This window comes from Bacidia gigantensis (assembly GCF_019456465.1).
Source record: "Bacidia gigantensis strain McMullin 20006 chromosome Unknown contig_156, whole genome shotgun sequence".
NCBI lineage: Eukaryota > Fungi > Ascomycota > Lecanoromycetes > Lecanorales > Ramalinaceae > Bacidia > Bacidia gigantensis.
In genome coordinates, this window is record NW_025408594.1 from 963,383 (window position 1) to 987,050 (window position 23,668).

General features: G+C 49.0%; 9 protein-coding genes across 9 annotated transcripts; 6 read left to right on the top strand and 3 right to left on the bottom strand.

Annotated features, from left to right (window-relative positions):
• Positions 1 to 79: 79 nt before the first annotated feature.
• On the bottom strand, positions 80 to 1,641 carry KY384_002563 (uncharacterized protein; the record flags this gene model as incomplete). The annotated part of the gene is made up of 3 exons (XM_044811086.1): positions 80 to 350; positions 405 to 1,232; positions 1,292 to 1,641. The coding sequence occupies 3 exons, from the start codon at positions 1,639 to 1,641 to the stop codon at positions 80 to 82; spliced, it is 1,449 nt and encodes a 482-aa protein (XP_044671969.1).
• A 1,138-nt stretch (positions 1,642 to 2,779) lies between these two features.
• KY384_002564 (uncharacterized protein) lies at positions 2,780 to 4,522 on the top strand (the record flags this gene model as incomplete). The annotated part of the gene is made up of 2 exons (XM_044811087.1): positions 2,780 to 3,159; positions 3,214 to 4,522. The coding sequence occupies 2 exons, from the start codon at positions 2,780 to 2,782 to the stop codon at positions 4,520 to 4,522; spliced, it is 1,689 nt and encodes a 562-aa protein (XP_044671970.1).
• Positions 4,523 to 5,988: 1,466 nt separating this feature from the next.
• Positions 5,989 to 9,759, bottom strand: KY384_002565 (uncharacterized protein; the record flags this gene model as incomplete). Its single annotated transcript, XM_044811088.1, has 1 exon — positions 5,989 to 9,759. One exon carries the CDS (start codon positions 9,757 to 9,759, stop codon positions 5,989 to 5,991), a length of 3,771 nt encoding a protein of 1,256 aa, XP_044671971.1.
• A 349-nt stretch (positions 9,760 to 10,108) lies between these two features.
• KY384_002566 (uncharacterized protein) lies at positions 10,109 to 11,945 on the top strand (the record flags this gene model as incomplete). Its single annotated transcript, XM_044811089.1, has 3 exons — positions 10,109 to 10,198; positions 10,278 to 10,826; positions 10,884 to 11,945. 3 exons carry the CDS (start codon positions 10,109 to 10,111, stop codon positions 11,943 to 11,945), a joined length of 1,701 nt encoding a protein of 566 aa, XP_044671972.1.
• Positions 11,946 to 12,535: 590 nt separating this feature from the next.
• Positions 12,536 to 15,668, top strand: KY384_002567 (uncharacterized protein; the record flags this gene model as incomplete). Its single annotated transcript, XM_044811090.1, has 6 exons — positions 12,536 to 12,713; positions 12,761 to 13,484; positions 13,535 to 13,662; positions 13,715 to 13,728; positions 13,854 to 15,029; positions 15,084 to 15,668. The coding sequence occupies 6 exons, from the start codon at positions 12,536 to 12,538 to the stop codon at positions 15,666 to 15,668; spliced, it is 2,805 nt and encodes a 934-aa protein (XP_044671973.1).
• Positions 15,669 to 16,078: 410 nt separating this feature from the next.
• Positions 16,079 to 17,255, top strand: KY384_002568 (uncharacterized protein; the record flags this gene model as incomplete). The annotated part of the gene is made up of 3 exons (XM_044811091.1): positions 16,079 to 16,572; positions 16,629 to 17,091; positions 17,145 to 17,255. The coding sequence occupies 3 exons, from the start codon at positions 16,079 to 16,081 to the stop codon at positions 17,253 to 17,255; spliced, it is 1,068 nt and encodes a 355-aa protein (XP_044671974.1).
• Positions 17,256 to 19,358: 2,103 nt separating this feature from the next.
• KY384_002569 (uncharacterized protein) lies at positions 19,359 to 19,972 on the top strand (the record flags this gene model as incomplete). The annotated part of the gene is made up of 2 exons (XM_044811092.1): positions 19,359 to 19,427; positions 19,481 to 19,972. 2 exons carry the CDS (start codon positions 19,359 to 19,361, stop codon positions 19,970 to 19,972), a joined length of 561 nt encoding a protein of 186 aa, XP_044671975.1.
• Positions 19,973 to 20,385: 413 nt separating this feature from the next.
• On the bottom strand, positions 20,386 to 21,579 carry KY384_002570 (uncharacterized protein; the record flags this gene model as incomplete). The annotated part of the gene is made up of 1 exon (XM_044811093.1): positions 20,386 to 21,579. The coding sequence occupies one exon, from the start codon at positions 21,577 to 21,579 to the stop codon at positions 20,386 to 20,388; it is 1,194 nt and encodes a 397-aa protein (XP_044671976.1).
• A 511-nt stretch (positions 21,580 to 22,090) lies between these two features.
• KY384_002571 (uncharacterized protein) lies at positions 22,091 to 23,246 on the top strand (the record flags this gene model as incomplete). The annotated part of the gene is made up of 2 exons (XM_044811094.1): positions 22,091 to 22,509; positions 22,571 to 23,246. The coding sequence occupies 2 exons, from the start codon at positions 22,091 to 22,093 to the stop codon at positions 23,244 to 23,246; spliced, it is 1,095 nt and encodes a 364-aa protein (XP_044671977.1).
• Between the last annotated feature and the right edge of the window lie 422 nt (positions 23,247 to 23,668).

Genomic DNA, 23,668 nt, shown 5'->3' on the forward strand with positions numbered 1-23,668 from the left:
TTCAACTGCTCAAGCACCCAAAGGCATCCATTAAAAGCGCATTCTGTTCCTCTAGGCATCATACATTCATCAAGATCATCTATGTAGGTTTCGCGATACTAATATCTAGATTACTCACCGCCCATGCCGTTACGAATACAGCCAAAACGCCTCCAAATATGGTCGCTGGCTTTCGAAGTGCAGCCATCAACGTGTAGTCGTATGTGACGATCACGTCCTGATCGCGAGACTGATCAACAACATTGATCGCTGTGAGCTTGAGCGTAGTTCGTCCCAAAGTATCCATAAACGACTTGTGAGATGATGACTCAGACGATATCAATGGGATTGGGCATTCGTATTGAACGTTTCTACGAGAGCACTGTTAGCATGATGTCGCTGACGAGATAGGGGCACTATCTTACGTTGCACCTTCCGGAAGCACTACTTGGAATTCGACCTTGCCGTAAGAGACGCCTTCACTCATTTTTGGTCCTTCTAGGAATGGCACTCTGAGCACATAGGTGCTTCCTGTGTTCGTCTTTCGCACAAATCGATCGAGGTTGTTGTTCCAACCGACCCGAAAGCTGTAATTCCAACCCCCGAATAGAGGATAGCGCGGCTTGATCTCCAGGTTGGCTTCACGTGGAGTGCTCCGAAAGCGACTTGTGGAGACGTTACCGATATCATCCGTGAAATAGGCATCCGCACTACCGCCCAGGAGTGGGATTTTGAGCTCTTTCAACGCGCTATTTGGCATGGGATAATGCTGCGACACCGCCCATTGAACTCGCGAAAATTGAGCAGACAGAGGTGCACCCATATGAGTGAGCCAGTAACGTTCTTCTGCTGCGAGATTACCGCCCCAATGGCTAATTTCAATATCACGCTCAAGCAAAGTCGCATGAATTATCGGTTTGGTGAATTCATAGCGAACACTAGCTTCTTCTTCTGCCCCCGCAGGCTTGTCTTCAAATGGGCCGTAATTGAATGTTGTACCTTGTCGCTCGGGGTCTGACGTGAAGTCTGGGACGTCCGCGGAGGGAAACTTGATCTTCGTTTTCTGCTTGCTCGTGTGGTACGCCGAGGGCACAAAAAGCGAGAATTTGTGAAGAATATACTGTTTGTCCTGCTGGCCAATGGTAGCTGGTAATGGTGTGAAGTCGGAAATGACATTGTAGATGATTGAAAGGGTGAGCTGCGATGATGGAGTAAGAGGAGCAGGAAGGGTCACTCGGTAGAATTGGGTGGAGCTAATTCCCATGTCAGGAAATCATGCGCCCAATGCCTAAGATCTCTTGCAATCATTTACCTGTTAGGATCGTACTCCACAACCTCAGATTTGAAAGCCGGTTTCTCAGGATCTTTCTTGTCACGGACCTCCAAGCCTCCTATTTTCTGGATAGATTCGGCTCTGAATGGTAAGAAGTATGTGTCTTGAGGCTTGCTGTCCAAATTTTCTACTACGACATTGATGCTTTCCCTGGCATAGCCTTTCTCCAAATTGATGTTGCGCAACAGGTGCACATTCTTGAAGACTGGCGGAGGTTTGAAGGAATTGGGGAGAATTTGCCGGGACGTCAAGGTGGATTCATTGGTATCAGCTAATGAAAGTGTGCCCAATGAGCTCAGGTAGATGAAGAATACATTGAGCAGCTGCATTGTCTTCTGGTGTAAAGTTACGGGGGACAGAAGCTCATGCCAGGCTGTTCTGAAATCCGAATGCCAAGTATCATGACGTAGGGCCCAAAGAGGCTTAGATCTAGGGTCGCGCCGTTTTCGAGAAACGAGGCGCCGTAAAGGGGCTCTCAGCACTAGGCTGCGACTAGGATTTTGAAGAACATGAGTCCCTAGTCCCAACGTTGTCTCAGCTTTATTCTCACTTTGCCTTGACTATGGCTAGATTGCCGTTCGTCGCGTCATTGGCGAAGCAACGTTCAATTCTCAGCTGTGGATTACCCTCCATCAGATCTATCCACCAATTCGTTAAGGTCTCTGATGAGGTAACAAGCGCACTTAAGTCTGGACGGCCTGTAGTCGCGCTTGAAAGTGCTATCTATACTCATGGTACGCCACCTGAGCTCTTACTGATTATTTTGAGGTTGAGGTTGAGGTTTGATTGAGGTTTTCCATACCCCGACAACGCTGCCCTTGCTTGTCGCCTAGAATCCATCGTGCGAGGAAATGGTGGTGTACCCGCTACCATTGGCGTGCTGAATGGCACTGCTCGTGTTGGGCTTGGAGCTGATGAGCTTGACCGATTGACTGCGTCTGCTCGCTCTTCTGAGACTCGGAAGATATCCCGAAGAGACATCGGTTATATTTGCGGTCTGGTAAGTTAAGGTGTTTATTTTTTCTAGTTTCGATTTCATAAGACAATTTCTGATTCTATTATAACGAAGGGTTGTTATGGCAAGAGATTAAACGGCGGCACTACCATCTCGGGTACCATGATATTAGCACATCTAGTCGGTATCCAAGTTCTTGCTACTGGCGGTCTCGGCGGGGTTCATCGAGGTGCTGAGAGTAGTATGGATATCAGTGCAGACTTGACAGAGCTCGGACGTACCCCTTTGGCTGTCGTAAGCAGCGGATGTAAGAGTTTTCTAGACATCCCAAGAACTCTTGAGTATCTGGAGACTCAAGGAGCTAGTGTAATGACCTTTGCCGATGGACGTGAAGGGGCAGTAGATTTCCCAGCTTTTTGGTCTCGTGAGAGCGGCGTCAAAAGCCCTTTTACTATTAGGGATGAAGAAGAGGCTGCAGCAATCGCTTGTAGGTTCAGAAACCCTTCTTACATATGCTACGTCATCATATTGAGATTTCTACTGAACATACCCCAGTTGCTCAGAGAAATATTCCAATCGAAAGCGGCATCTTGTTTGCTAATCCAATTCCAAAGGAATCCTCTATTCCCAGAGATGAGATGGAATTAACTATCTCCCAGGCTTTAGCAGATGCTAAGGCAGCAGGATCATCAGGGAGTGAGAACACGCCTTTCGTACTCAACCGCATTCGGCAGATAACCGATGGACGTACTGTTGCTGCTAATCGCGCTTTAATCGAATCCAACGTAGCTTGTGGGACGAAGCTAGCAGTGGAAATCTCAAGGCTGGGGAGCGAGGAAAGAGGTCGTCGAACAGAGCCAAGTTCTGATCAGGACCTGCATAAGGAGGAGAGGTGAGAGAAAGACGATTTGGTCAATCAGAAATCGACTTGCTCATCGAAAATTAGCGAGTTGTCGCGCGGAAAAACTGTTAGAATTCCGAAGTCGAGTAGCCCAGCAGATCCACTACCAGTACTCTCCAGTCATTCCAAATCAGCCGAGCGCAAGGCCAGCTTGAGTGAAGTGGTAGTCGCAGGCAGTGTAGCCATCGATCTATCCTGCGACTACCTACCAAGGACCAGCCAAGATGAAATCTCTCGGCCGAATCTCCAGACTTCAAATCCTGCTTCTATCCAGCAGAGTGTGGGGGGCGTAGGGTCAAATGTGGCTAGTGCTTTGCAATATTTCGGCAAAGCCCCAAAGCTTTGTAGTATCGTTGGAAGCGATGCTGCTGGATCCATCGCCATTGATGAGCTCAGTCAACGCGGCCTACGTACGGACGGCTTGAGACTACTGAAGGAAGAGCGCACAGCACGTTATGTTGCGGTGAATGATTCCAGTAGGAGCCTCATGGTTGGGATGGCTGATATGAGAATTCTTGAGCAGCAAGAATCGCTCTATGCTGCAGGTCAACTTGAAATAGACTCACTCACACAGTGGATTGACTCTAAGCCTGATTGGCTCATTGTGGACAGCAATTGGGGTCCGACAACTATGCGTGCTTGGTTTCGGGCTGGTAGATTAAGACAAGCTCGGATTGCTGTCGAACCTGTTTCTGTCGCCAAAGCCAAAAGACTGTTTACGGAGCTTCCTCATCAAGCGCAAGCGTTAGATTTGCCTGTCTTTCCTAGCCATCTGATTGATATTGCAACGCCCAACGTTTTAGAGCTAGCTTCGCTCTTTGACGCTGCAAAGGAGACGGGACATTTCGACAGGGAAGACTGGTTCAATGTGATCAATTCGATTGATCTATCAAGTGCAGGCTCTCGGCAAAAATTTGAGAAGATGATGGGTGCGACTATAGTGGATCATGGTCTGCCACAACGAGCATTGCATCTTCTGCCCTTCATTCCTTGCATAATAACGACCCTTGGAAAAGATGGTGTACTGCTGACACAACTTCTTCCGCCTAACGATTCTCGACTGACTTCGGCTTCTGCCGCGCCATACATCTTATCCAGATCTATCGCTGGCAATTTAGTTGGTGGAGTGTACATGAGACTCTTCCCAGTACCTGAGCATATCTCTGCCAAGGCCATTGTGAGCGTCAATGGTGCCGGAGATACTTTCCTCGGCGTCCTCATAGCGGCATTGATACACTTACCTAGTCGCGGCGTAGAAGATGCCATTGATATCGCTCAGAAAGCCAGTGCCATGACCCTGAAAAGCAACAAAGCTGTCAGTCCAGAGCTCTCCGCTTTGGAACACTTGCTCTGAGACTTCCGGCTACGTCCTAAGGAAAAATTCTCAGTTGATCTATTAGCCCTACCAACCAACTACCTTTGAGCCCCTAACTTTTAACGAAACTCTTGCTGAGAATCTTCCTAGTGCCCGTGCCAGCTACCAGTTTCAGCCGCACATTTGGACTGCTGCCGGAGACGAGGCTCGCATCTTGCGGGCCGATGTGCACCAATACGCTTGCCTTTGCCACTATATGTGATCATGAAAAGCCTGACCAACCCAAGTACAGACAATAGATACTGGAGCAACTCCTTCATTCTCATCGATTGCTGCAATAGTTGGGAAAATCCAAGGCATCTTTGGCGTATGCCGGAAGGTTACATGCATTTCGTCAACCATACAATCGGTGACAAGGGTGTGAAGAATCAATATCATGTGCAAAACGAGTGGGTCACCAGGCAAGAGAAGTTTATGGTAGAAGCTTCAAAACTTTTGACAATCAACCCCCGTAAGGATAGGTATACAATTGACATATGGCTTTACAACCATAGTCAACATTGGGGCATCAATTACCTTCACTACAGACTCCACTACAGGTTAAGCGATAGTTGATCCTTAAGGGAAGAAAACTTCGGCGTTAAAGATTTATATCTCGTAGGATTCCCCATGCCATCTCGAGATCAGCTTCAATCGCAAATCCCTTTTCTCACTCTCCCTGAATCTTGCTAGATACGCAGTAACTTTGTCAAACACGTCTGGATCTGTGTCCGCGAAGCCAGGCATCGTATTCCGATACGATGAGGACTGAAAGGTGCAGTATCGGTGAGACGTATCATTACCGCCAGACATTTGAGTAGGCTACAGTAGGAGCTGGTCCCCCTGGTTGGTTAGGAAGCGACAAGAGTACACAATTTGGGCACAGGCTTTTGTGTGACATCAAAGAAGACTGCTGCCGCCTCACCGTACGCTTTTCGTTGCAAATATCAGTCAAGCTATCTGCCTACATCCTCCCTTTTCCAAGAGAGAGAGGGTTTTAGTTTATTTTTGTCTTCACTGAAGAGCGAAAGAGGAATCTTGAAAATGATAGCACAAATTTCACCTTTCAAGGATCTCAAAGGTGCTGCAAGCGCCTCCAACACACATTCAGAATATTGTGACATGAGAGATTGGCCTTCACGCAGTGGGACTTGAACCTTCGGACCACGAAAATATCACTGTTATTGATGGTATGATTCCAAAGTAAGGTCGCGAGGATTAGAGAAGAAGAATCTGATTGAGGTCTGAGTGTTGTCTTGAATGATCAAAGTACTCGTCATAATCAACCATACTTGGGGACGGCTATTGCATCCTAATAGCCATATATACAGAATTTTTGCTGCTATATGATGGGTCGTTTTATTCTAACCTAGTTAATCCGGTAACACTGCTATGTTCGTAAGACATCTAATGTCTGAGGTCTGCAAAAGGGTATCATGCACAATCGCCGCTTGAAACGCTCAAATTCAAGACAAATCAATCTTCCCTAATCCTCTAGCTTCTATTGCGTCCTGCACTTCGTTTTCCACATGCTTCAAAGCTACGCGCCAAGAAGAACTGTCTCTCCTAGTATCCTCGTCGATGACCCAACGAAGCCACCTAAGTAGATTGACGGCCTTTTCCATATCTCCTTCATCAATAATCACCCGTCTTAGATACTTGCTCAACGAAGCTACGTCCTCTTCGTACGGTGGTTCCTCCTTGAATTCTTCGTACCAAGCCATGACTGCATTTCTCAGATCCGCCAAACCCGTGAATTTCTTGGCTGTGAATGTTGGTTTGGGCGGTCGAGGTGGTAAGCTGAGTGTCCGCTGACCAGCCGGTAGGCCTTTTGGTAAGGGTGGTCTTTTCTTCCGCGCAGCAAGGTCAAGCCCAGCGTTCTTCTGCAATCGATCGCGGCGCGCTTGAGCCAGTACCTCGTGTCTCAATTCATCAGGCAGCTCAGCAAGGAAATCTGCAGAAATTTCATCAGGGACCACACCATGAGCGATACTCGCGGCGGCTGCTTTGAATTCGTTTAAAGGTTGGTTCGCTACGAAATTGGATTGGGTCAGCGTTGACGAAGACGCTGCTTGTGCTTTGAGTCCCCCACCACCCAAAGGTCGACCCCGTTTCTTGATCGGCGTGGTAAGCTTCTTGGGTAACTTGATTGCACGGTCTTTCCGAGGTGATTGGGGAAGAACGGATTGGTTACGTGTCTTCGAAGGGGACATAGCGTAATAAGCTAGCACCTCAGAGCGGACATCGGCCGGTAAAGCATCTAGTGTCTCCTTGTCAATCTGAGAGTGTGTCGGAACACTATCAGTCGCTAGAGCTGGCGTCGATGAGCACGGCCTTGGCATTCCAGAATCTTCGTGCTTTTGCCTGGTCATTTCTTGTTGAGGTTCTGGTGATGCATCTCCCTGTGTTTCTATCGTTCTCGCTTTACTGCTACTAGCTTTCTTGCTTTGCAATAGCTTTGATCGTATGTCGTCAGGGAGCTCTTTGAGAATCTCTGGGTCAATCCGAGATGGCAACACAAATTGTGTTCCTAGCGTATTCAATGGCAGACGAGGCTTTGAGCTTGAGGAAGAGACTTTAGGGAAGGCTGCAGCAGTATGTGGAGCAGCCGATCCTTTGGCTTTCTGGGGAGACTCAATTTCGTCGGCATTGAGGCTGTCGTCGGCGAAAGCAGGCTTTCGTGGGGTCAGCGTTTTGAATTGCAGCCGTTTTTGCGAGCTGTCAATGCCGCTGCCTGCGTTCGTGTGAATTGGCTCCAGCCTTTGCATTTGGATGCCGAGGCCTCGAAGCTCTCCAGGAGTGAAGCCATGACCTTTCAAGATAGAAAGCGCCTCACGGCCTATGACTGAATAGTCATTGGTCGGTACTCCTAATGCCAGGCTTTTGTTGAAAGTGTCGCACTTGCCATGCCCTAGATGCTTTGGAGGATCGAGAGGCGCATCTGCAGCACGCCGCATGATCTTCATTGTCAACTGGCGTCCCTTAACACCTTCATTCTGTAGCCTCTTCTGCAACTCTTCAGCCAAGCAATAGATAAATTCATCGACTTGTTCCTGTGTGACGAAACGTATGCCCCAGTTTACTTCGGCAGAAACAGACTTCCTGATCACCTGGTCGCCAACTTCAGCCCGATCGATGCCTCGGGAATAATCCCAAACCTTCTCTCCTGTTTTGGGGCCCAACACCGAGATCATACGTTCTTTGGACAATTGTCGGACGTCCTTAACGTATTTAACGCCAATTTCTTCTAGCCTACCTCCAATGCTGTAAGCAATGCCAGGAAGATCTTGCATTGTTAGATCCCCAAGAAAATCTAGAATATCTTCAGGCTTGATTTGGTATTGGCCTGCCGGCTTTGCTTTACGAAGTGCTACTTTAGCAAGGAGTATGTTCCCACCTATGCCAATTGAAACAGCGCATCCAGTCTTTTCTGTGATTTCGTCGCGTAGACCTTGGGCTATGCTATCTGCCGCAGCCTGCTCTCGCCAGATGCTCCCCTCGTGGATGCATCGGCCATCGTGCCCAGCAGCAGCGATGCACTGAACGCTCATATCAAGCAGGGCTTCGTCGACGCTGATGCTCTGGACCATGCCATCAGTGCTTATGATAGCTTCGTAAAATTTTCTGCTCGCGTCTTCATAAGCTTTGAAATCGTAGGGGAGCACTTTGAGCTCAGGACACATTTTTTGCGCATGCTTCATCCACATGCCATTTTTGATACCAAATTTGCGGGCAGGGTAATTACAGGATGCGATCTCAGCGCCAGAACCATTACCGTGGGCCACAACAACAGGTTCCCCTGTCAAGTGAGGGAATTTGCGAAGCGACACTGCGGCAAAAAAGCTATCAAAGTCTACATGGAGTATATAGCGGCGAGTGCCTGGTTTTCTCTGATCTTTGGCCTTTTGCGAGGCGGTCTTCTCCGATGCAAGTGCTTGTAGTTCTGATTTGAGAGTCGCTTTCCAAGTTGAGAGATGATGTAATCGAGATTCTTCATAATACTGCTTGAGGAAGCCAGGGTTGACCACTGTGGATTTCCACACTTTTGGATCAGCGAGTAGGAGAGCGTTATGCTCTTCTGCTGTCAAGTCCTCTAGCCTTTTAGATACTTTATCAACAGTGTGAACTCCAGAGGATTCTTGGTTTGCACCATCCTCGGGTTTTAAAGAGGTGGACCTCAAAACATCCGAGCTCGGTTCTGACAATAAACCAGTGGATTGTGGACTCTCGGGAAGGCTTTCGTCATTCCAAAAACTCGGACTCTTAGCTTTGACTTCATCTGCTGGATCCTTGGGTACTGTTGCCGGGCCTTGATCTTTCACATTGTCCTCAATCAAATCATGGGATACATCTAAAAATTCTGTCGAAGAGTATTTAATAGCTTGCAATGGCGCCGCATCTCTTATTTGGTCGTCAGAATCATTTTTGAGATACTTCTCATTTGCTTGTTCGCCAAAATCGGGTTCAAACCGTGAGTTTCTAGGGGACTCGGGCAGATTCGTGTTCAGTGCCTCGTTGACTTCTGCATTTATGTGTTCAGTTAGCGAAGAAGGATTGGAGTCATTTGATGTATTGCCATCTTCTGCAAGTCGCTCCGTCAGGGATGGTAGCGTTGTCTCAAGTGCGACCCCTTGATCATTTGAACTGACTTGATTCGCTATATCTTTGACCTGGCTTGTGTACCAACTGGTGTCTGTTTGATTTCTGTAACCTTCTACCTTCTTGTTCGCTTGGCTCACAACACTGCCGTGCTCGAATCCAAGGACTCGCTGCCCAACACCTTCATCAACCACCCTGTAGCCATTCCAAGATAGCAGCTTCCCAGCTTTCACGCTATCAACTACCCATGCTGGCTTGACTATGCGATACTTTGCAAACTCAACCTTCTTCTTGGGTGTGAGATTGCTTGCAATGATATGAGTGACCATAGTCTTGCCATCAAGGTATTGAATGAAACCGCCACCGTGACTGACAATGAGAGTATGCAAATCATTCAGAGAAGGCTGTGTGTAGCCATTCACATGAGCTACTACACCTTTGAAAATCGAGGGTTTATCGCGAGCTGACGATCGAAGCTCTGCATCGAGATTTTGAAGTTTGATCTTCTTTCTCCGGAAATAGTCGTTGAAGCCTCCGAATTTTGACGGCTCGTACTCTTCGCCTTGTTCGTCCTCAAATCTATGCTTTTCGATTCTTCGGCGAACCTCCGTAGACTTGGCTTCCAACCTTGAGCCCATTGTTGTGGCAAGCTATCCCATCTCTTAATCAAGTCATGCTATGTGTAAGAAAAGAGCGACGAGCCGCCTGGCCTCTAGAGATCGGCACATCACGACATAATTCTGAGCCGGACCATGCACCATGGTCCAATGATACTATACAACGCGTACAGTTGGTACTCTTGCTGCTACCAAAGAGCAGCAAAAGCCCTACGCTAAGCCTTAAAGAGATCATTCGCTCTAAGATAAGATAAGGGGATCACAATTCTGCAAAAGAAAAGTTTTCGTAGCTTCGAGCTTCTTCCGCACGCTGAATTGACACTCAGCCAATCTCTTCCACCGTCACAACTGCAAGTAAACTTCCTCGACAATGACGAACATGCTTCCTGTCGGCGTCTACGGACTCAAAGTCCCGGCAGGGGATGTATTGATTCCCGCAACAGCCAATCTTCCCGCAACAGTAAGAATCGACGCGAATGTCCTTTAGAGCCAACGCGAGACGTTATTGAACTCGAACTGACGGCTAACGATGGGAATAGTTCCGGATCACAATGGCGGCAATTGATCCAAGCGCAAAGCCGAAAACTATCAGAGGTGCCGGCAGTGACGCCTCTCATCGAACAACATTGAAGATGGCCTACGACATGTCCGCTCCACGAGACGATGAATCAGAAGCCTCCGATGACGAGGACGAATATATTCGAGCGTTACAAGACGGCGTCGAATCAGATGGTCTGAGTGATGAGGATGACGAAGACGAAGAAAGCTCGGACGATGAAGAGCAAAATGGAGGCCCGAGCGATCCTTCGAAATCAAAGAAAGCCCGCAAAGAGGCTGCAGCGCAAAGTCTCCTAAAGGCACTGAAGGAGCAGGACAGTGCCGATGAGAGCGATGGTGACATGGATGTGGATAATTTGCCCAAAGTTAACGGAGTGAATGGGAAATCTGAAGCTCATAAAGGTAAGGGCAAGGCCAAGGCCGAGATTAATGATATAATCGGAGGAGAAGATGAGGAAGACAGTGAAGACATCAACGAGTCTACAGATGGTATGCAAGAGGTTGTACTCTGCACGCTAGATACCCAGAAGGTAAGCTTATCCCATATCAATGCTTGCGGGTAGTCTTGATACTAAGTATCATTTTAGACCTATCAGCAACCAATCGACATCACGATTCCCGAAGGTCAGCCGACATACTTCTCAGTAACGGGTTCACACGCAGTCTACCTTACTGGAAACTATGTGGTTGATCCCGACGCGGGCAATTACCGTGACGGTGACAGCGATAGCGAGGGAGAATACGACCTTTCACCTGATGAGGACGAGCTGGAACTTGAAGGCGAAGATGAGAGCGACCAGTTGGACGACTTAGAAGATCCAAGAATTACTGAACTAGATTCGGAGGACGAAAATGAAGCACCTCAACTAGTCAAACAGGTTAACACCACCGACAAAACTGCTAAGAAAGGTAAAAATAAGCGACCAGTAGAGGAATCAGAAGAGGAGCCAAAGGCTGGGGCAAGCCTTGACGACATCATGGCGAAATCGCTCAAAGCCGAAGGGCCTAAGGTCAATGGTGAGCAAAAGCTCAGCAAGAAACAGCTCAAAAAGTTGAAAAACAATGCTGGCAAAGCGGTCGAAACCTTGACAGAAGGCAATGAGGCGAAGAACGACGATGAAACCGGCAAAGGGGACAAGAAAGTTCAATTTGCCGCGAATCTTGAACAAGCGCCAAATTCTTCACCTTCAACGGTCAAGCCCGATGTCAATGGCAATGCCAAGGCTCAAAAGAAGAAAGAAGGGGACAAGCAGAAAGCTAATTTGGGGGTGAAGATTGTCCAGGGGGTCAAAATTGACGACAGAAAACTTGGAGAGGGTTCTGCAGCAAAGAAAGGTGACAGACTTAGCATGCGTTATATTGGAAAATTGAGTGACGGCAAAGTATTCGATTGTGAGCAAGCTCTCAGCATATGCAAAACACTAGCTGATCGATTATCTCTAGCAAACACCAAGGGCTCTCCGTTCTCATTCAAGCTCGGCGCAAACCAGGTCATCAAAGGATGGGACATCGGTCTCATCGGGATGAGCATCAAGGGCGAACGCCGTCTTGTGATACCAGCCCAGCTTGCCTACGGAAGCAAAAGCCAAAAGGGAATTCCGGCCAATTCGGAGCTGACGTTTGACATCAAGCTCCTTTCTATTAATTGATCGGTCAGAAAATGACAGGGCATGAAGTCGGGTGCTTTTCCTTATGTGCTATATTTGTCCGGCGTATGATACCATTGCATCTTGAGCGACTTGGAGATATCCGACTTGTAGCATAGCAGGAATGACGGGTATTAAGGAAAAGTCGCGTACATTACTTGAAGGACATACCTTGCGTATTCATAGAAAAGGGTGCAGTAATTATATCCAGGTGAAGATTCCGAGTGATGATGAACTCAGATTGGTTTTCCTAAACGGAGACCTGCATAGGCATGAATAGCTGCGAGGTTGATATACCCATGCTTGGCTAGTATCAAAGAAATTGCAGACTCTGAAATTCATAGATCTGGCAATAAACACTTAATGACAAAGTCTCCAATGAAATCTCTCGCACCAGATGTCTTCTTGATAAGTGTTAAAACAACTTTGTCCGCAATCATATCTTTACAAGTGGTATCAACGGGGCTGACTAATCGAGAGCCACTTTACGCGAAAACGCGCTTCGACGCGTCCCCCAAGTTTGAATGAGACGGCCTCAAAATTCATCACTAACCACAGCCTGAACGTCGGAATTTCCGTTGCGACTCGTGAACATGTCGACCCCCAGGAATAGCAGATTGCAAAATGGCAACGGTGTTCCGTCTTCTTCACCTCTGTTCTTCCGTTCCTCGCCTGCGGGAGCTTCCGCAACAAATGGCAACGTCGGTGTCAGCTCGCCGTTGCAGCAGTCTACAGTAGGAGGAGCTACTCCAAGGCGAGCGCCCGCAGGAGGTAAGAGTCATCTCCAGCTTGTGAAATCTTCTAATGTTTTCCAACAGACTCGTCGCCGATCCACTATGCTTCCAGCTCGAGCCCTGGAAGGGCCCCCCAACAGAATGGGGACCGTCAACAAGATATCCCATCTAGCTCTAGCGGGCTCTTTGTGCGTTCGTCCCGCTCCGGAGCTCCAGGTGCATCCGCCGTAAACAATTCTCGACGTGGAGATATCCATTCGGAAGTCTTTGGCTCTACACCTAATCGACGGCGGCGCCTCTTTGTTGATGAACATGGCAATGCTGTGCAAGCCTCTGACCCTGCAACGTTCTCAAATCTTGACCCCAATACATCTGAAGCAGATGTCATTGGTGGATCATCCTCCCGCATCATCTGGGGAACCAATATTTCAATTCAAGATACTATGGGAACGTTCAAAGAATTCCTGCTTGGCTTCCAGAAGAAATACAGACTATGGGCTTCTGGCGCTACTGAGGAAGAGACTTCGGCACCAGAAATTGAGGGCGACCAAAGGGAATACGTCGAAATGCTACAGAACATGCGACAACTCGAATTGCAGAGTCTGAACTTGGACGTTCGTAATTTAAAAGCATATCCCTCAACAGTCAAGCTGTATCATCAGCTACAATCATACCCACATGAAGTGATACCTTTGATGGATCAGTGTGTGAAAGACCTTATTGTCGACCAGGCCGAGGACGAGATGAACCGGTTGAGAGCTGAACAAAGGACAAGTCGCCCTGATAGCTCGATGCCCGCAGCCCCAAGGTATAGTAGGTTCAGACTGACTGCAAGATCAAAGACTCACGTAAAGACAGCTCTGACGCCAACGCTCATACAGACCCAAGTATCCCTGATCTCGTCATGGAGGCGGAAACCAAGATCTACAAAGTCAAACCTTTTAATCTCGAGGAATCCGTAAACATGCGGAATCTCAATCCTAATGGTGAGCGGTCCGCCAAATGATACAGCATTGTACATGACTAAGCTTTCTCCAGATATGGATAAGATGGTAAGTATTAAGGGCTTGGTAATTAGAGCTACGCCTGTTATTCCTGATATGAAGACCGGTAAGTTAATATCTGAGTTTCGCCTTCTGTAGATACTGAACGTGACTTAGCTTTTTTCCGATGCCAGGTCTGTAATCATGCGGTCAACGTATCTTTAGACAGAGGTAAGATTGCAGAACCAACACGCTGCCCTCGACAAGCATGCCAGTCGCAGAACTCAATGCAAATTGTGCACAATCGTTGCGAGTTTGCAGACAAGCAGATAATCAAGCTACAAGAAACACCAGATAGCGTTCCAGACGGGCAGACACCTCACTCGGTATCTCTTTGTGCATATGAAGAGCTGGTTGATGTATGCAAAGCTGGCGACCGCATCGAAGTCACAGGAATCTTCCGTAGTAACCCGGTCCGTATCAATCCAAGGCAACGTACTATCAAGGCTCTCTTTAAGACCTATGTTGATGTTTTGCACATTCAAAAGGTGGATAAGAAAAGGCTAGGTATCGACGTTTCGACCGTTGAGCAAGAGATCTCAGAACAAGTTGCTGGAAGCGTGGAGGAAACCCGCAAGATCTCAGAGGAAGAGGAACAGAAGATCAGATCAACCGCAACACGCGGCGATGTTTATGAGCTACTCTCACGTTCGCTCGCACCCAGCGTGTATGAAATGGATGACGTGAAAAAAGGAATCCTTCTCCAGCTCTTCGGGGGAACGAACAAGTCCTTCGAAAAGGGCGGCAGTCCCAAATATCGTGGAGACATCAATGTGCTGCTCTGTGGCGATCCTTCAACGTCGAAATCTCAGCTCCTTCAGTACGTCCACAAAATTGCACCTCGTGGTGTATACACTAGTGGTAAAGGGTCTTCAGCAGTCGGTCTTACAGCGTATATCAGCCGCGATCCAGAAACTCGTCAAGTAGTACTTGAGTCTGGTGCGCTAGTGCTATCAGACGGTGGTGTATGCTGCATCGACGAGTTTGACAAGATGTCTGATTCAACAAGGTCTGTACTACACGAAGTCATGGAGCAGCAAACAGTTTCGGTAGCCAAAGCAGGCATCATTACGACCTTGAATGCTCGAACAAGCATACTGGCATCTGCAAATCCGATTGGCAGCAAATACAATCCGAACTTACCTGTTCCGCAGAACATAGACTTACCGCCAACCCTGCTTTCCCGCTTTGATCTTGTCTATCTCGTACTCGATCGCATAGATGAGCAGAACGACCGCCGCCTCGCAAGGCATCTGGTGGGTATGTACTTAGAAGATACCCCGGAGAATGCCAGTAATGAGGAGATTTTGGTAAGTTTCCATGTTGATCTGTCGGCTCACTTATGCTGAACAAATTTTTTCCAGCCTGTCGAGTTTCTCACTTCATACATATCGTACGCCCGTACGAAGTGCCAGCCGCGTCTTACCCAGGCGGCGTCCGAGGCTCTTGTGTCCGCGTACGTGCAAATGCGGAAACTAGGCGAAGATGTCCGTGCAGCCGAGCGTCGAATCACTGCCACTACACGCCAATTGGAATCAATGATTCGTCTTGCGGAAGCTCATGCCAAAATGCGACTTTCCGATGAAGTTACGGCCAATGATGTGCACGAAGCTGTGCGCTTGATCAAATCTGCGCTCAAACAAGCAGCGACAGACGCTCGCACTGGCCTGATTGACATGGGCCTACTCACTGAAGGTACAAGCGCTTCGGAGCGGAGACGAAAGACGGATCTCAAGAAAGCCATTACGGATTTGCTAGATGAGATGACAAGGTCGGGAGGCAGTGCGAGATACGCTGATGTCTATCGTCGCATCAGCGAGCAGGGCAGCGCAGCAGTCGAGGGTACTGAGTTTGCAGAGGCATTGAGGAGCCTGGAACAAGAAGGACAGGTGTTGACGGGAGGTGAAGGACCTCGCAAGAACATCCGCCGTGTCACAGGAGTTTCATAAAGCGATGTTGGCAGCGGAAAATTGCGGGCGTTTTGTGCTCGCGGGCGAGTTCGATATTATGAAGGGAAATAAGCTGTAAGATAATAGAACTAATGTGCATAGATGCCATCAACGAGAGTGCTGGCATGACAGTCAGAGCAAGTATTCGAGCACACCTCCAGCTACTCTGATATATTTCCGAGCGGTACTCGTCTACGCCATTTTCCCAAAAAGATTGCGCTCAAATCCTTGTCGTACTCCTTACTCTGAAAGCCAGCGGAGTACAGGCGCGATATTCGATTCAGCCCTGAGGCTAAGCCGAAATAGAGCAACGCGTAGCCAATCAAGATGACGCGTTGGGGGCTCTCCTTTCGCAGTGCAAGAGCTCGAGCTTGAATACTCGTGGAACTGTGGCCATCGGATCTGTGACCATGGCTACTCCTTTGAAACGCAAAGCCGCTGATGTAGCGACAAGTGCAACCAAGAAGCCAAAAGCCAATGCCTCCATTACGTCATTCTTCTCCTCGCCCTCTGCGCCTGCAAAACCGGCAGGGGCAGCAGCGATAACCTCACAGTCTTCGCCTCCTTCCTCTTCGCCTACGGCCCCTACTGATGACAAGACTCCAAGCTCGTCAGCTCCAAACACTATCACACCCTCTATCTTCAGTGCGTCGGGGGCAGCTGCTACTGAGCCAGCTGTAGCTGCACCTGCTCCAAAATTCGATAAGACGAAATGGGTGGAGAAGCTCACACAAGAGCAGAAAGATTTGCTGGCGCTGGAGATCGAATCTTTACATGAGAGCTGGCTTGCTCAATTGAAGGACGAGATCCTTAGTAAAGACTTCTTAGCGTTGAAAAGGTTCTTGAAAGCGGAGCATGAAGCCGGAAAGAAGATTTTTCCCCCTGCGCCAGATGTCTACTCCTGGTATCTTCACCACGCAATCTTGGGATGAAAGTCCGTTTAGCTGACGATGATGAAAGGTCGCGTCATACGCCTCTTAACACCGTCAAAGTCGTGATCCTTGGCCAAGATCCATATCACAACGACAATCAAGCTCACGGTCTCTGCTTCTCTGTTCGCCCGCCGACACGAGCCCCACCATCCTTGGCAAACATATATAAGCTCCTCAAGAAAGAGTACCCTGGTGATTTCAAACCCCCACCCAACAATGGCGGGCTCCTGACCCCCTGGGCTGATCGAGGCGTTTTGCTTCTGAATACGTGCCTGACCGTGCGTGCGCATGAAGCAAACAGTCATGCAAATCACGGGTGGGAGAAGTTCACACAGAAAGTGATTGACATTGTTGCGAAGCAGAGAACCAGAGGGGTTGTCTTTCTTGCTTGGGGCTCTCCAGCTCAGAAAAGGGTCACGAAAGTGGATAAGGTCAGGCACTGTATCTTGCACAGTGTACATCCAAGTCCATTGAGTGCTGCTAGAGGTTTTGTGAGTCCATACGCTTTTGCAGTGTTTTGCAATCCATTAACAAAGGTGATTAGTTTGATTGTGGGCACTTTCAGAAGACGAATGATTGGCTCAAGGGGAGGTATGGCGATGAGGGTGTCATTGACTGGGACTTAAATGTCACCCCCGAAAAAGCTGGAGTGTGATCTCCACAGCATCTCAAGTCGGACAAACCTGGCCAACTTCATTATGTGAATTCCCTTCTGATACAAATCTTTTGTCGACTGATAACAGACCTGGACATTTGCACCAAGAATGTGTCTTTGTCGTGTATTTCAAGATAGAATAGCCTTTTCCATGAGTTAATTGAGCGAGCGCGAATTCATTGTCAAGGTTAGCTTGATGTGATCCGTCGAATAGACAACCCAGCGCGATGCTTAAAATAGTCCGTACACGTTCGAAGATAAGAAAACGCAACGCAAAACGCAGAAACCTATCTGAAATATCGACCCGAATAAGATGGTTGTTGATTCCATGGTCTACAGCTGCAGCGCCCATGCCATCGCAGGCTACTCCTCTTGGTAGTCACGGTTTCTTCCTAATTTCCTTTCTTTACCAGTTCCTCAACCCCCTCCCTACCCTTTCTAACCGACTCGTCCGTCCACCTCTTCGCCCCCTCCACACTCTCTCTCCCTACTTTCATTGCCTCCTTTACCGCCCCTCTTATCCTCAAATGGTTCTCCTGTATGAATGGCACTCTTTCCTCGTACGTCCACATCCAGTCCCCTACATTTCTCATCGTGAGTGGCAGCACCACCCATGCAGCCCCTATACCCACCCCAAACGGCACCGTTGCCCTCAACAGTATGTTTCTATTTCTCGTGACAATTGATCCCGTCATAGCGGCGACCAAGACGTAAATAGCACCTGGAAGTATTCGTTCATTAGACTCTCGTGGCGGGGCCAGGGAAGCGATTGTTGAGGTGAAGGATTGTTCCTGTTTTAGGGCTGCGGACATGAAGGCATTGAAACGGTCTTCGGCCACGGCGACGTGCGCCAGGAGGAACAGGCGGGCTCGACGAATTTGGGAGGTCAGGCGGTCAGTGGGTGTTGGAGAGGTAGGTGCAGGGTTTTGGTGTTCTTGCCGGGGTGGGGGAGAAGGGTTGCGGATTTTGGAGAGGTCGTCATATATGGGTTTACGGTCACCCTAAGAAGAATTGTGAGCAACTGAGACAGTAAGCTTTAGCGATCTGGGAAATGTACTGTTTCCGATGGAGGTTCTTCGGCGTGGAGGGTGTGTCGCGGGAGGAGGAAGGCGGAGGCCGCTATGGCGGTGGTGGCAGCGGGGATTAGAGCGCGCTTTGTGACGTTAGTAGTCGCGTTCACTGATGAGGTGAGCTAGGAGACTGACTCGCCGGGCAAATATTCTGGCTGCCATGGCTCAATGGCTCCCTTGAAGCGAGGTCGAAGATCGGTCAAGTTTTTTGACGTTGTTCGCCGGTTTGCGTACCCTTGGTACCTTGCAGATGCGCTAGAATAGGGCTAGCATAGGGCTGATCAACTATTGCTATCTTTATCATTTTCTTCGTTTTCATCTCCCGAGGGTCCCGTACCTCTTCTCGAGGGCGAGATCTGCACCGTGACTGAATCAAATATAGCCACAAGAGCAGGCGTAAGCTGATCGTCTCATTGATACCCCAAGCAAGTGAAGAATTCCAGCTCTTGGATCTCTTGTTTGATATGGCCATACTTGATACATTACATCAGTACGCGCCTTCGCTGGCCAGCGTAGGTGTTTCCGAGTGCTGGTTGACCATTCCCACCGTATCCTTCATCGTCGGTGTCCTGTATTTGGAGAGCTGAACTGGCCAATCTTGAGCTACCATTGCAAGCTTATTCAGCCCTTCTGTTCTTTCGGTTGGCTGAAGCGTTGCGGAGCCTCAGTCTTCCTTTGCTTTGCATTATCGGCGTTTTGAAAGTTTTGCATTTTAGAGTTCTGCCAGCTGTAGATGAACTGCATATATCGATACCTTTTCCAATTGCCTGCCGAGACGTTCACCGAGACGGAATCACTCGTTTAAGAAGAGCGTGTTCGCGCAACGAGAAGAATCCCAAGGTTCACCCAACCGCCACAAACTTTGGTCTCCACTTCATTGTTTACTTCACGCCCTCGATTGCTACTACGGATATGCTTCATTGTTTATTTCGTGTCTCAGCGTACTCAATGATTGTCGTTGTAGACCATTGATCAGGCGTTTTCGTTGACGTTCCCAGCGTCTCCATTAATTCCGGTCCTCTTGTGAGCCGTTATGTCCCCACTCAGGCTTTCATATGTATACCTACTCTCACAAATTGTACTTGGGTTGCCTGTAATTGATGTAAGGAAGGAACTCTATGCCTTTGAACTAGGACAAGCTTAACGCCTTTTTAGCTCAATGGCCGAAGTGGTATACCACCAACAACACTAACCAGCCAGGTGATCGACAACGAGTACCCGCTTGATCGCGTGCTAGAAAGCAAAGCAGCGTCAGAAAATCCGCAGACGGCCAACACTGGAAGACATGTCGAAACCACACTTGATCTCACTAGCACCAAGGACACCTTTCAACATTTCGACCCAATTGAGGTCTTACCTAAAGTAGAGTCTGAACATCGTCAGAATCTGCACTCTGGACACCACGATAGGGTACCTCACGCGTCGAGCTCACAAGAACGACTCAGAGACCTAGCCGCCTCGGCAACACCTTCTCTAGAGTTGAGGAGACGGGGCACTCCAGAAGAGGAAGAAAGCAAAAACGGAGTGCCTGTGAAAGATATTGAGGCCGAAAAACAAAGGAAACGTCAGATAGAGAAGCAAGAGTACATTCAACGGGGGCTCGCTCACGTGCTTGAGACCTCGAAATGGCTTCAGGAGGTCAATTGAGCCAGATAGAACAAATATTATGACGGATAGAGTTGCAACGAGGTGGCCAGGGGGAGAAATAATCAAGTGATGCTAGTAGTGCTAAGCGACGCGAATGTCAAGCTTTCAATACTTCAATGACTGATGTCTCATTTCTGTATTCTTTTTTCTTTAAAATAAGAAATGTCTGTTTTACACAACAGGGACTGGCCGTATATTTCCAAACCTGGCATACATCTTATGTCCAACGCGGCAATCCACCTAGATGGCCCCGGCTGACGAACTCCATGCTCCTTTGCTTTTGCTTTGCTTGTCATTACACATATCCTCCGTCAAAATCAATAAACACCCAGTGGGTGCCTTAGTGTATGTCCTTCCTGTACGCCTCGCTTAAATGTTCCCTTGAGCACAACATTCCGAGCTTCTTCAAGCTATCATCTAGATCTCATCAGAATCTCCTCACCCACCCCCAAATTCAGCACCTTGGTCCCATCTTCCACCATAGCGCTCATAGCCTCTTGTTGCGAAAATTTTTGCGTCCTTACATTTTTCACTGAAATTCCCGTGTTGATCTTGTCTTCGTCGTGGGCGCTGACCCAGCATCTTGCCATTAAATTCCTGGCTATTTCCACCCCACCCGGCAAACCCGCCGCCACGTTGCCGCCCATCCACCAAGGATTATCAACTCGGTCAAAGGAGTGTAGGAGCAGCGTCAATGGAAGAGCGGCCTTCTGGATCAAGAACGAAGAGGCATAGGAGCGGATGAGGCTGTAGGAGACGCCATGAGGGCTGTAAATCACGGAGAGAGCCTTCTCCGTGGGAACTGAGCGGCGGGTTACCGAGTATAGAGAAGAGCTGGAAGAGAAGGAGCGTGAATGATTGGGAGCAGAGAAAGTGCTGTTCAGCTCTGAAGAGCCGACGGTGGAGCTAGTGTTGGAGGTGGAGCGATAGACTGGTGACTCTGGAGGAGTAATCGGAAGGGAGGTATATGGGTGTTGACATAGAGAAGCAGGATGCTGTGCAGGGGCAACTTTTGGAGTGAAGGGTCGTGAGGGCGTGTTTGTGGTGGAAGGAGGTCGATAGGTGATGCCAATGGCATTGTGGACTCCGGCAACATCCATTTTGGCTGGCATGAAGGATATCGTCGCTTCGCCAGAGGTGCCACCCGCCACGATGGGTGGAATGCAAAATCGGATGACTGAATCTGGATCTCTCTCCGAGTACGGGCGTAGACTATGTACCATGTCTGGATAGAAGAACCTCATGCCTCGAATCTTCTTAGCAGCAACCGGCTCTGCCAGGATAGTGGTGATTGGCGATTCCGGATCCAATTGGCGCAGAGTAGACTCGTGGCAGTGATCTGGCTTTGCTTGCGAGATGATGACCACATTGGGCTCCGGCAATTGTGAGAGGTGTTCGACGCATGAGGGGCTTGTATGTTGGGATAGCAGGAACCTTCGGTGCCACATGGAGCTGGGGCCAGAGAGCCATGGGTCGATAAGGATAGTGAAGGTCCCTGGTGTTTGGTAATATCCAGAAGCCGGAGGAGAAGGAGGCCTGGAACTGGTTGGTGAAAAAGTGAGAAGAAAGGTAGTGTCGCCGTTGAGATGCTTTACAGTTAAAGCCATGATGCGCTTGCAGAGGAGTAGCAGTCGAGATCAGCTAGCAGCGTCAAGACTCAAATGCGCTCCCGACAAAGCCATCAAGACAGGTTCTGTGGTCAAGCTGAGATAGAGAAAGAGAAAGGATGACCGGGGGAGGTAGTTGTGAGTTGTGCATGAGATGGTGCCAGGCCTGCAGTCTTTCGCAGGTCTTATTAGCCGCTCGATGAGCAAGAGACATGGGGAAGAAGGGGGACGGCCGGGGGGGGGCAGCAGCCGGAGGGCAAGAGCAGCCGGGGGCGTGACGACAACTGCAGGCTCTGCCTTCCCTGATTTGCTGCTTAGGGTCGATCTAGAGACGCGCCTAGGAGGGCCGTCTGTCAACCTTATGCAAATCAGGCACCTGAGCCACCAACCATCTCGACCCATTCCAAGCCATTTCAAGCCATTTCCAGCCGCATTTCACTCTCAGAGTCTCATATCCGCCGCTCTATATCAATAATCCACATCCATCGCCCACCGATACAGTAGCAGCCACATGGCAGCGCTAGAGCCACACAGCGAGCTCTTTCGGCCTTCCAAACGTCGCAAGTTCTATCGAAAAAGACTCGAGACCGTTGACGATAATGGAAAGGTCATCCAGTCTGCCACGGAAGAAGCATATCTCCCGTCACCTTCCCCTCCGGAAGACAGACGCCTACAAGACTTGCCTTCAGCCAACACCAGCCACGATGAGACCGTCTCCGTCGCCGAGGTTTTGCGCCTGCGTAAAGCGGCGCAGCGAAAGAAGGCCGGCGTCGAATTCACAAGCAGTACAGCTCTAAGTCGATACCCACCTCCGCCAAGTGATGCTATCATGATAAGGCCGGAAGACACAAGCCCAGCGAATCTTGATAGCATGGCTTCTCGCTTTGCTCCCCAGACAGGTCATGTCACTGAGGAGACCGACAAACATATGTACGATCTGCCGAACTCTTCGTCTTCCTTTCGTCGTATTTCGAGCTACTAACGTGATAAGGACGGCATATATAGACGCTGAATTAGCAAAACGAAGACAACAAAGCCAGCCGGCTACTGAATGTCCTCCCTTGTCCCCAAACGGCACACCCGTCTCACCCACACCAAACCCCCGCAATCCAGCCTCATCAGGCAAATTGCATGAAATTGACTTAGGACCCGACGCAAAAGCTCTGAACATCGCACGAACGCAGGCCGCTATATCAGGCTATCAACCTCCACCGCCACCGCCGAAGCCACCAAAACCTCGCATTGGCCGGAATGGGAAAACCTACATACCAAAACTTCGGCCACGTAATACACGGAATAGTGCCGACGTAGAGCGAGACCGAGTCGTAGAGGAATTGCTGCGCGAGAATAGGCTTGAAAGTGTCTACGACGAACCAGCAAGAGGCGACGGCCAGGCAGCCACTGCCACAGGGTCAGGTGACGGAGGTGAGAGCGATGGGGCTGCGGATGAACGTCTTGCTGAACAATTCCGACGGGAGTTCCTGGACGCAATGAGCCAAAGAAAAGAAAAAGCAAACAAAGTTCCAGCGCCGCCTGGCGCTGGTAAGCCAGGCGATGAGAAATCGAAAGGGCCCAAATTAGGTGGCAGCAGGAGTGAGAGAGCCAAGATGAGGGAGAGGGAGGAGGCTGCCATCAGAGCTGCGGCAGCGGCGAAAGGGAGAAGATGACGGTCGAGGTAGCTGAAGTACCTTTACTTATCAGGTTGGTGATTGGATAGTGGGGGCGAGCGACATCTGTAGGCTCGTGTCTCCTCGTGCGGTAGATTTACGACAACAGTCATTGGTCAGAGTGGACCAAAACTCTCCTTGACGTATGGATGTCCTTTAAGAAGAGCTATTTGCTGGCTGAAGCCTTGAACAGCACTATAACCCTTCACTTTGTAGGTAGATACTTAGAACTTATGGACGCTATATCGAACTTGAATAGATTTGGAGACCAGATGATGGGCGAGGCAGAGAGTCTACGGTCGAAAAGGGTGAGTTCTGCCTTAAATAAGCTTCTTAGGTTTCATATTTGGTGCGCCACTGTGGATTGGGAAAAGCATGAGCCACATTTGCGATTATTACTAGATAGCAGCTCGTCATTACTT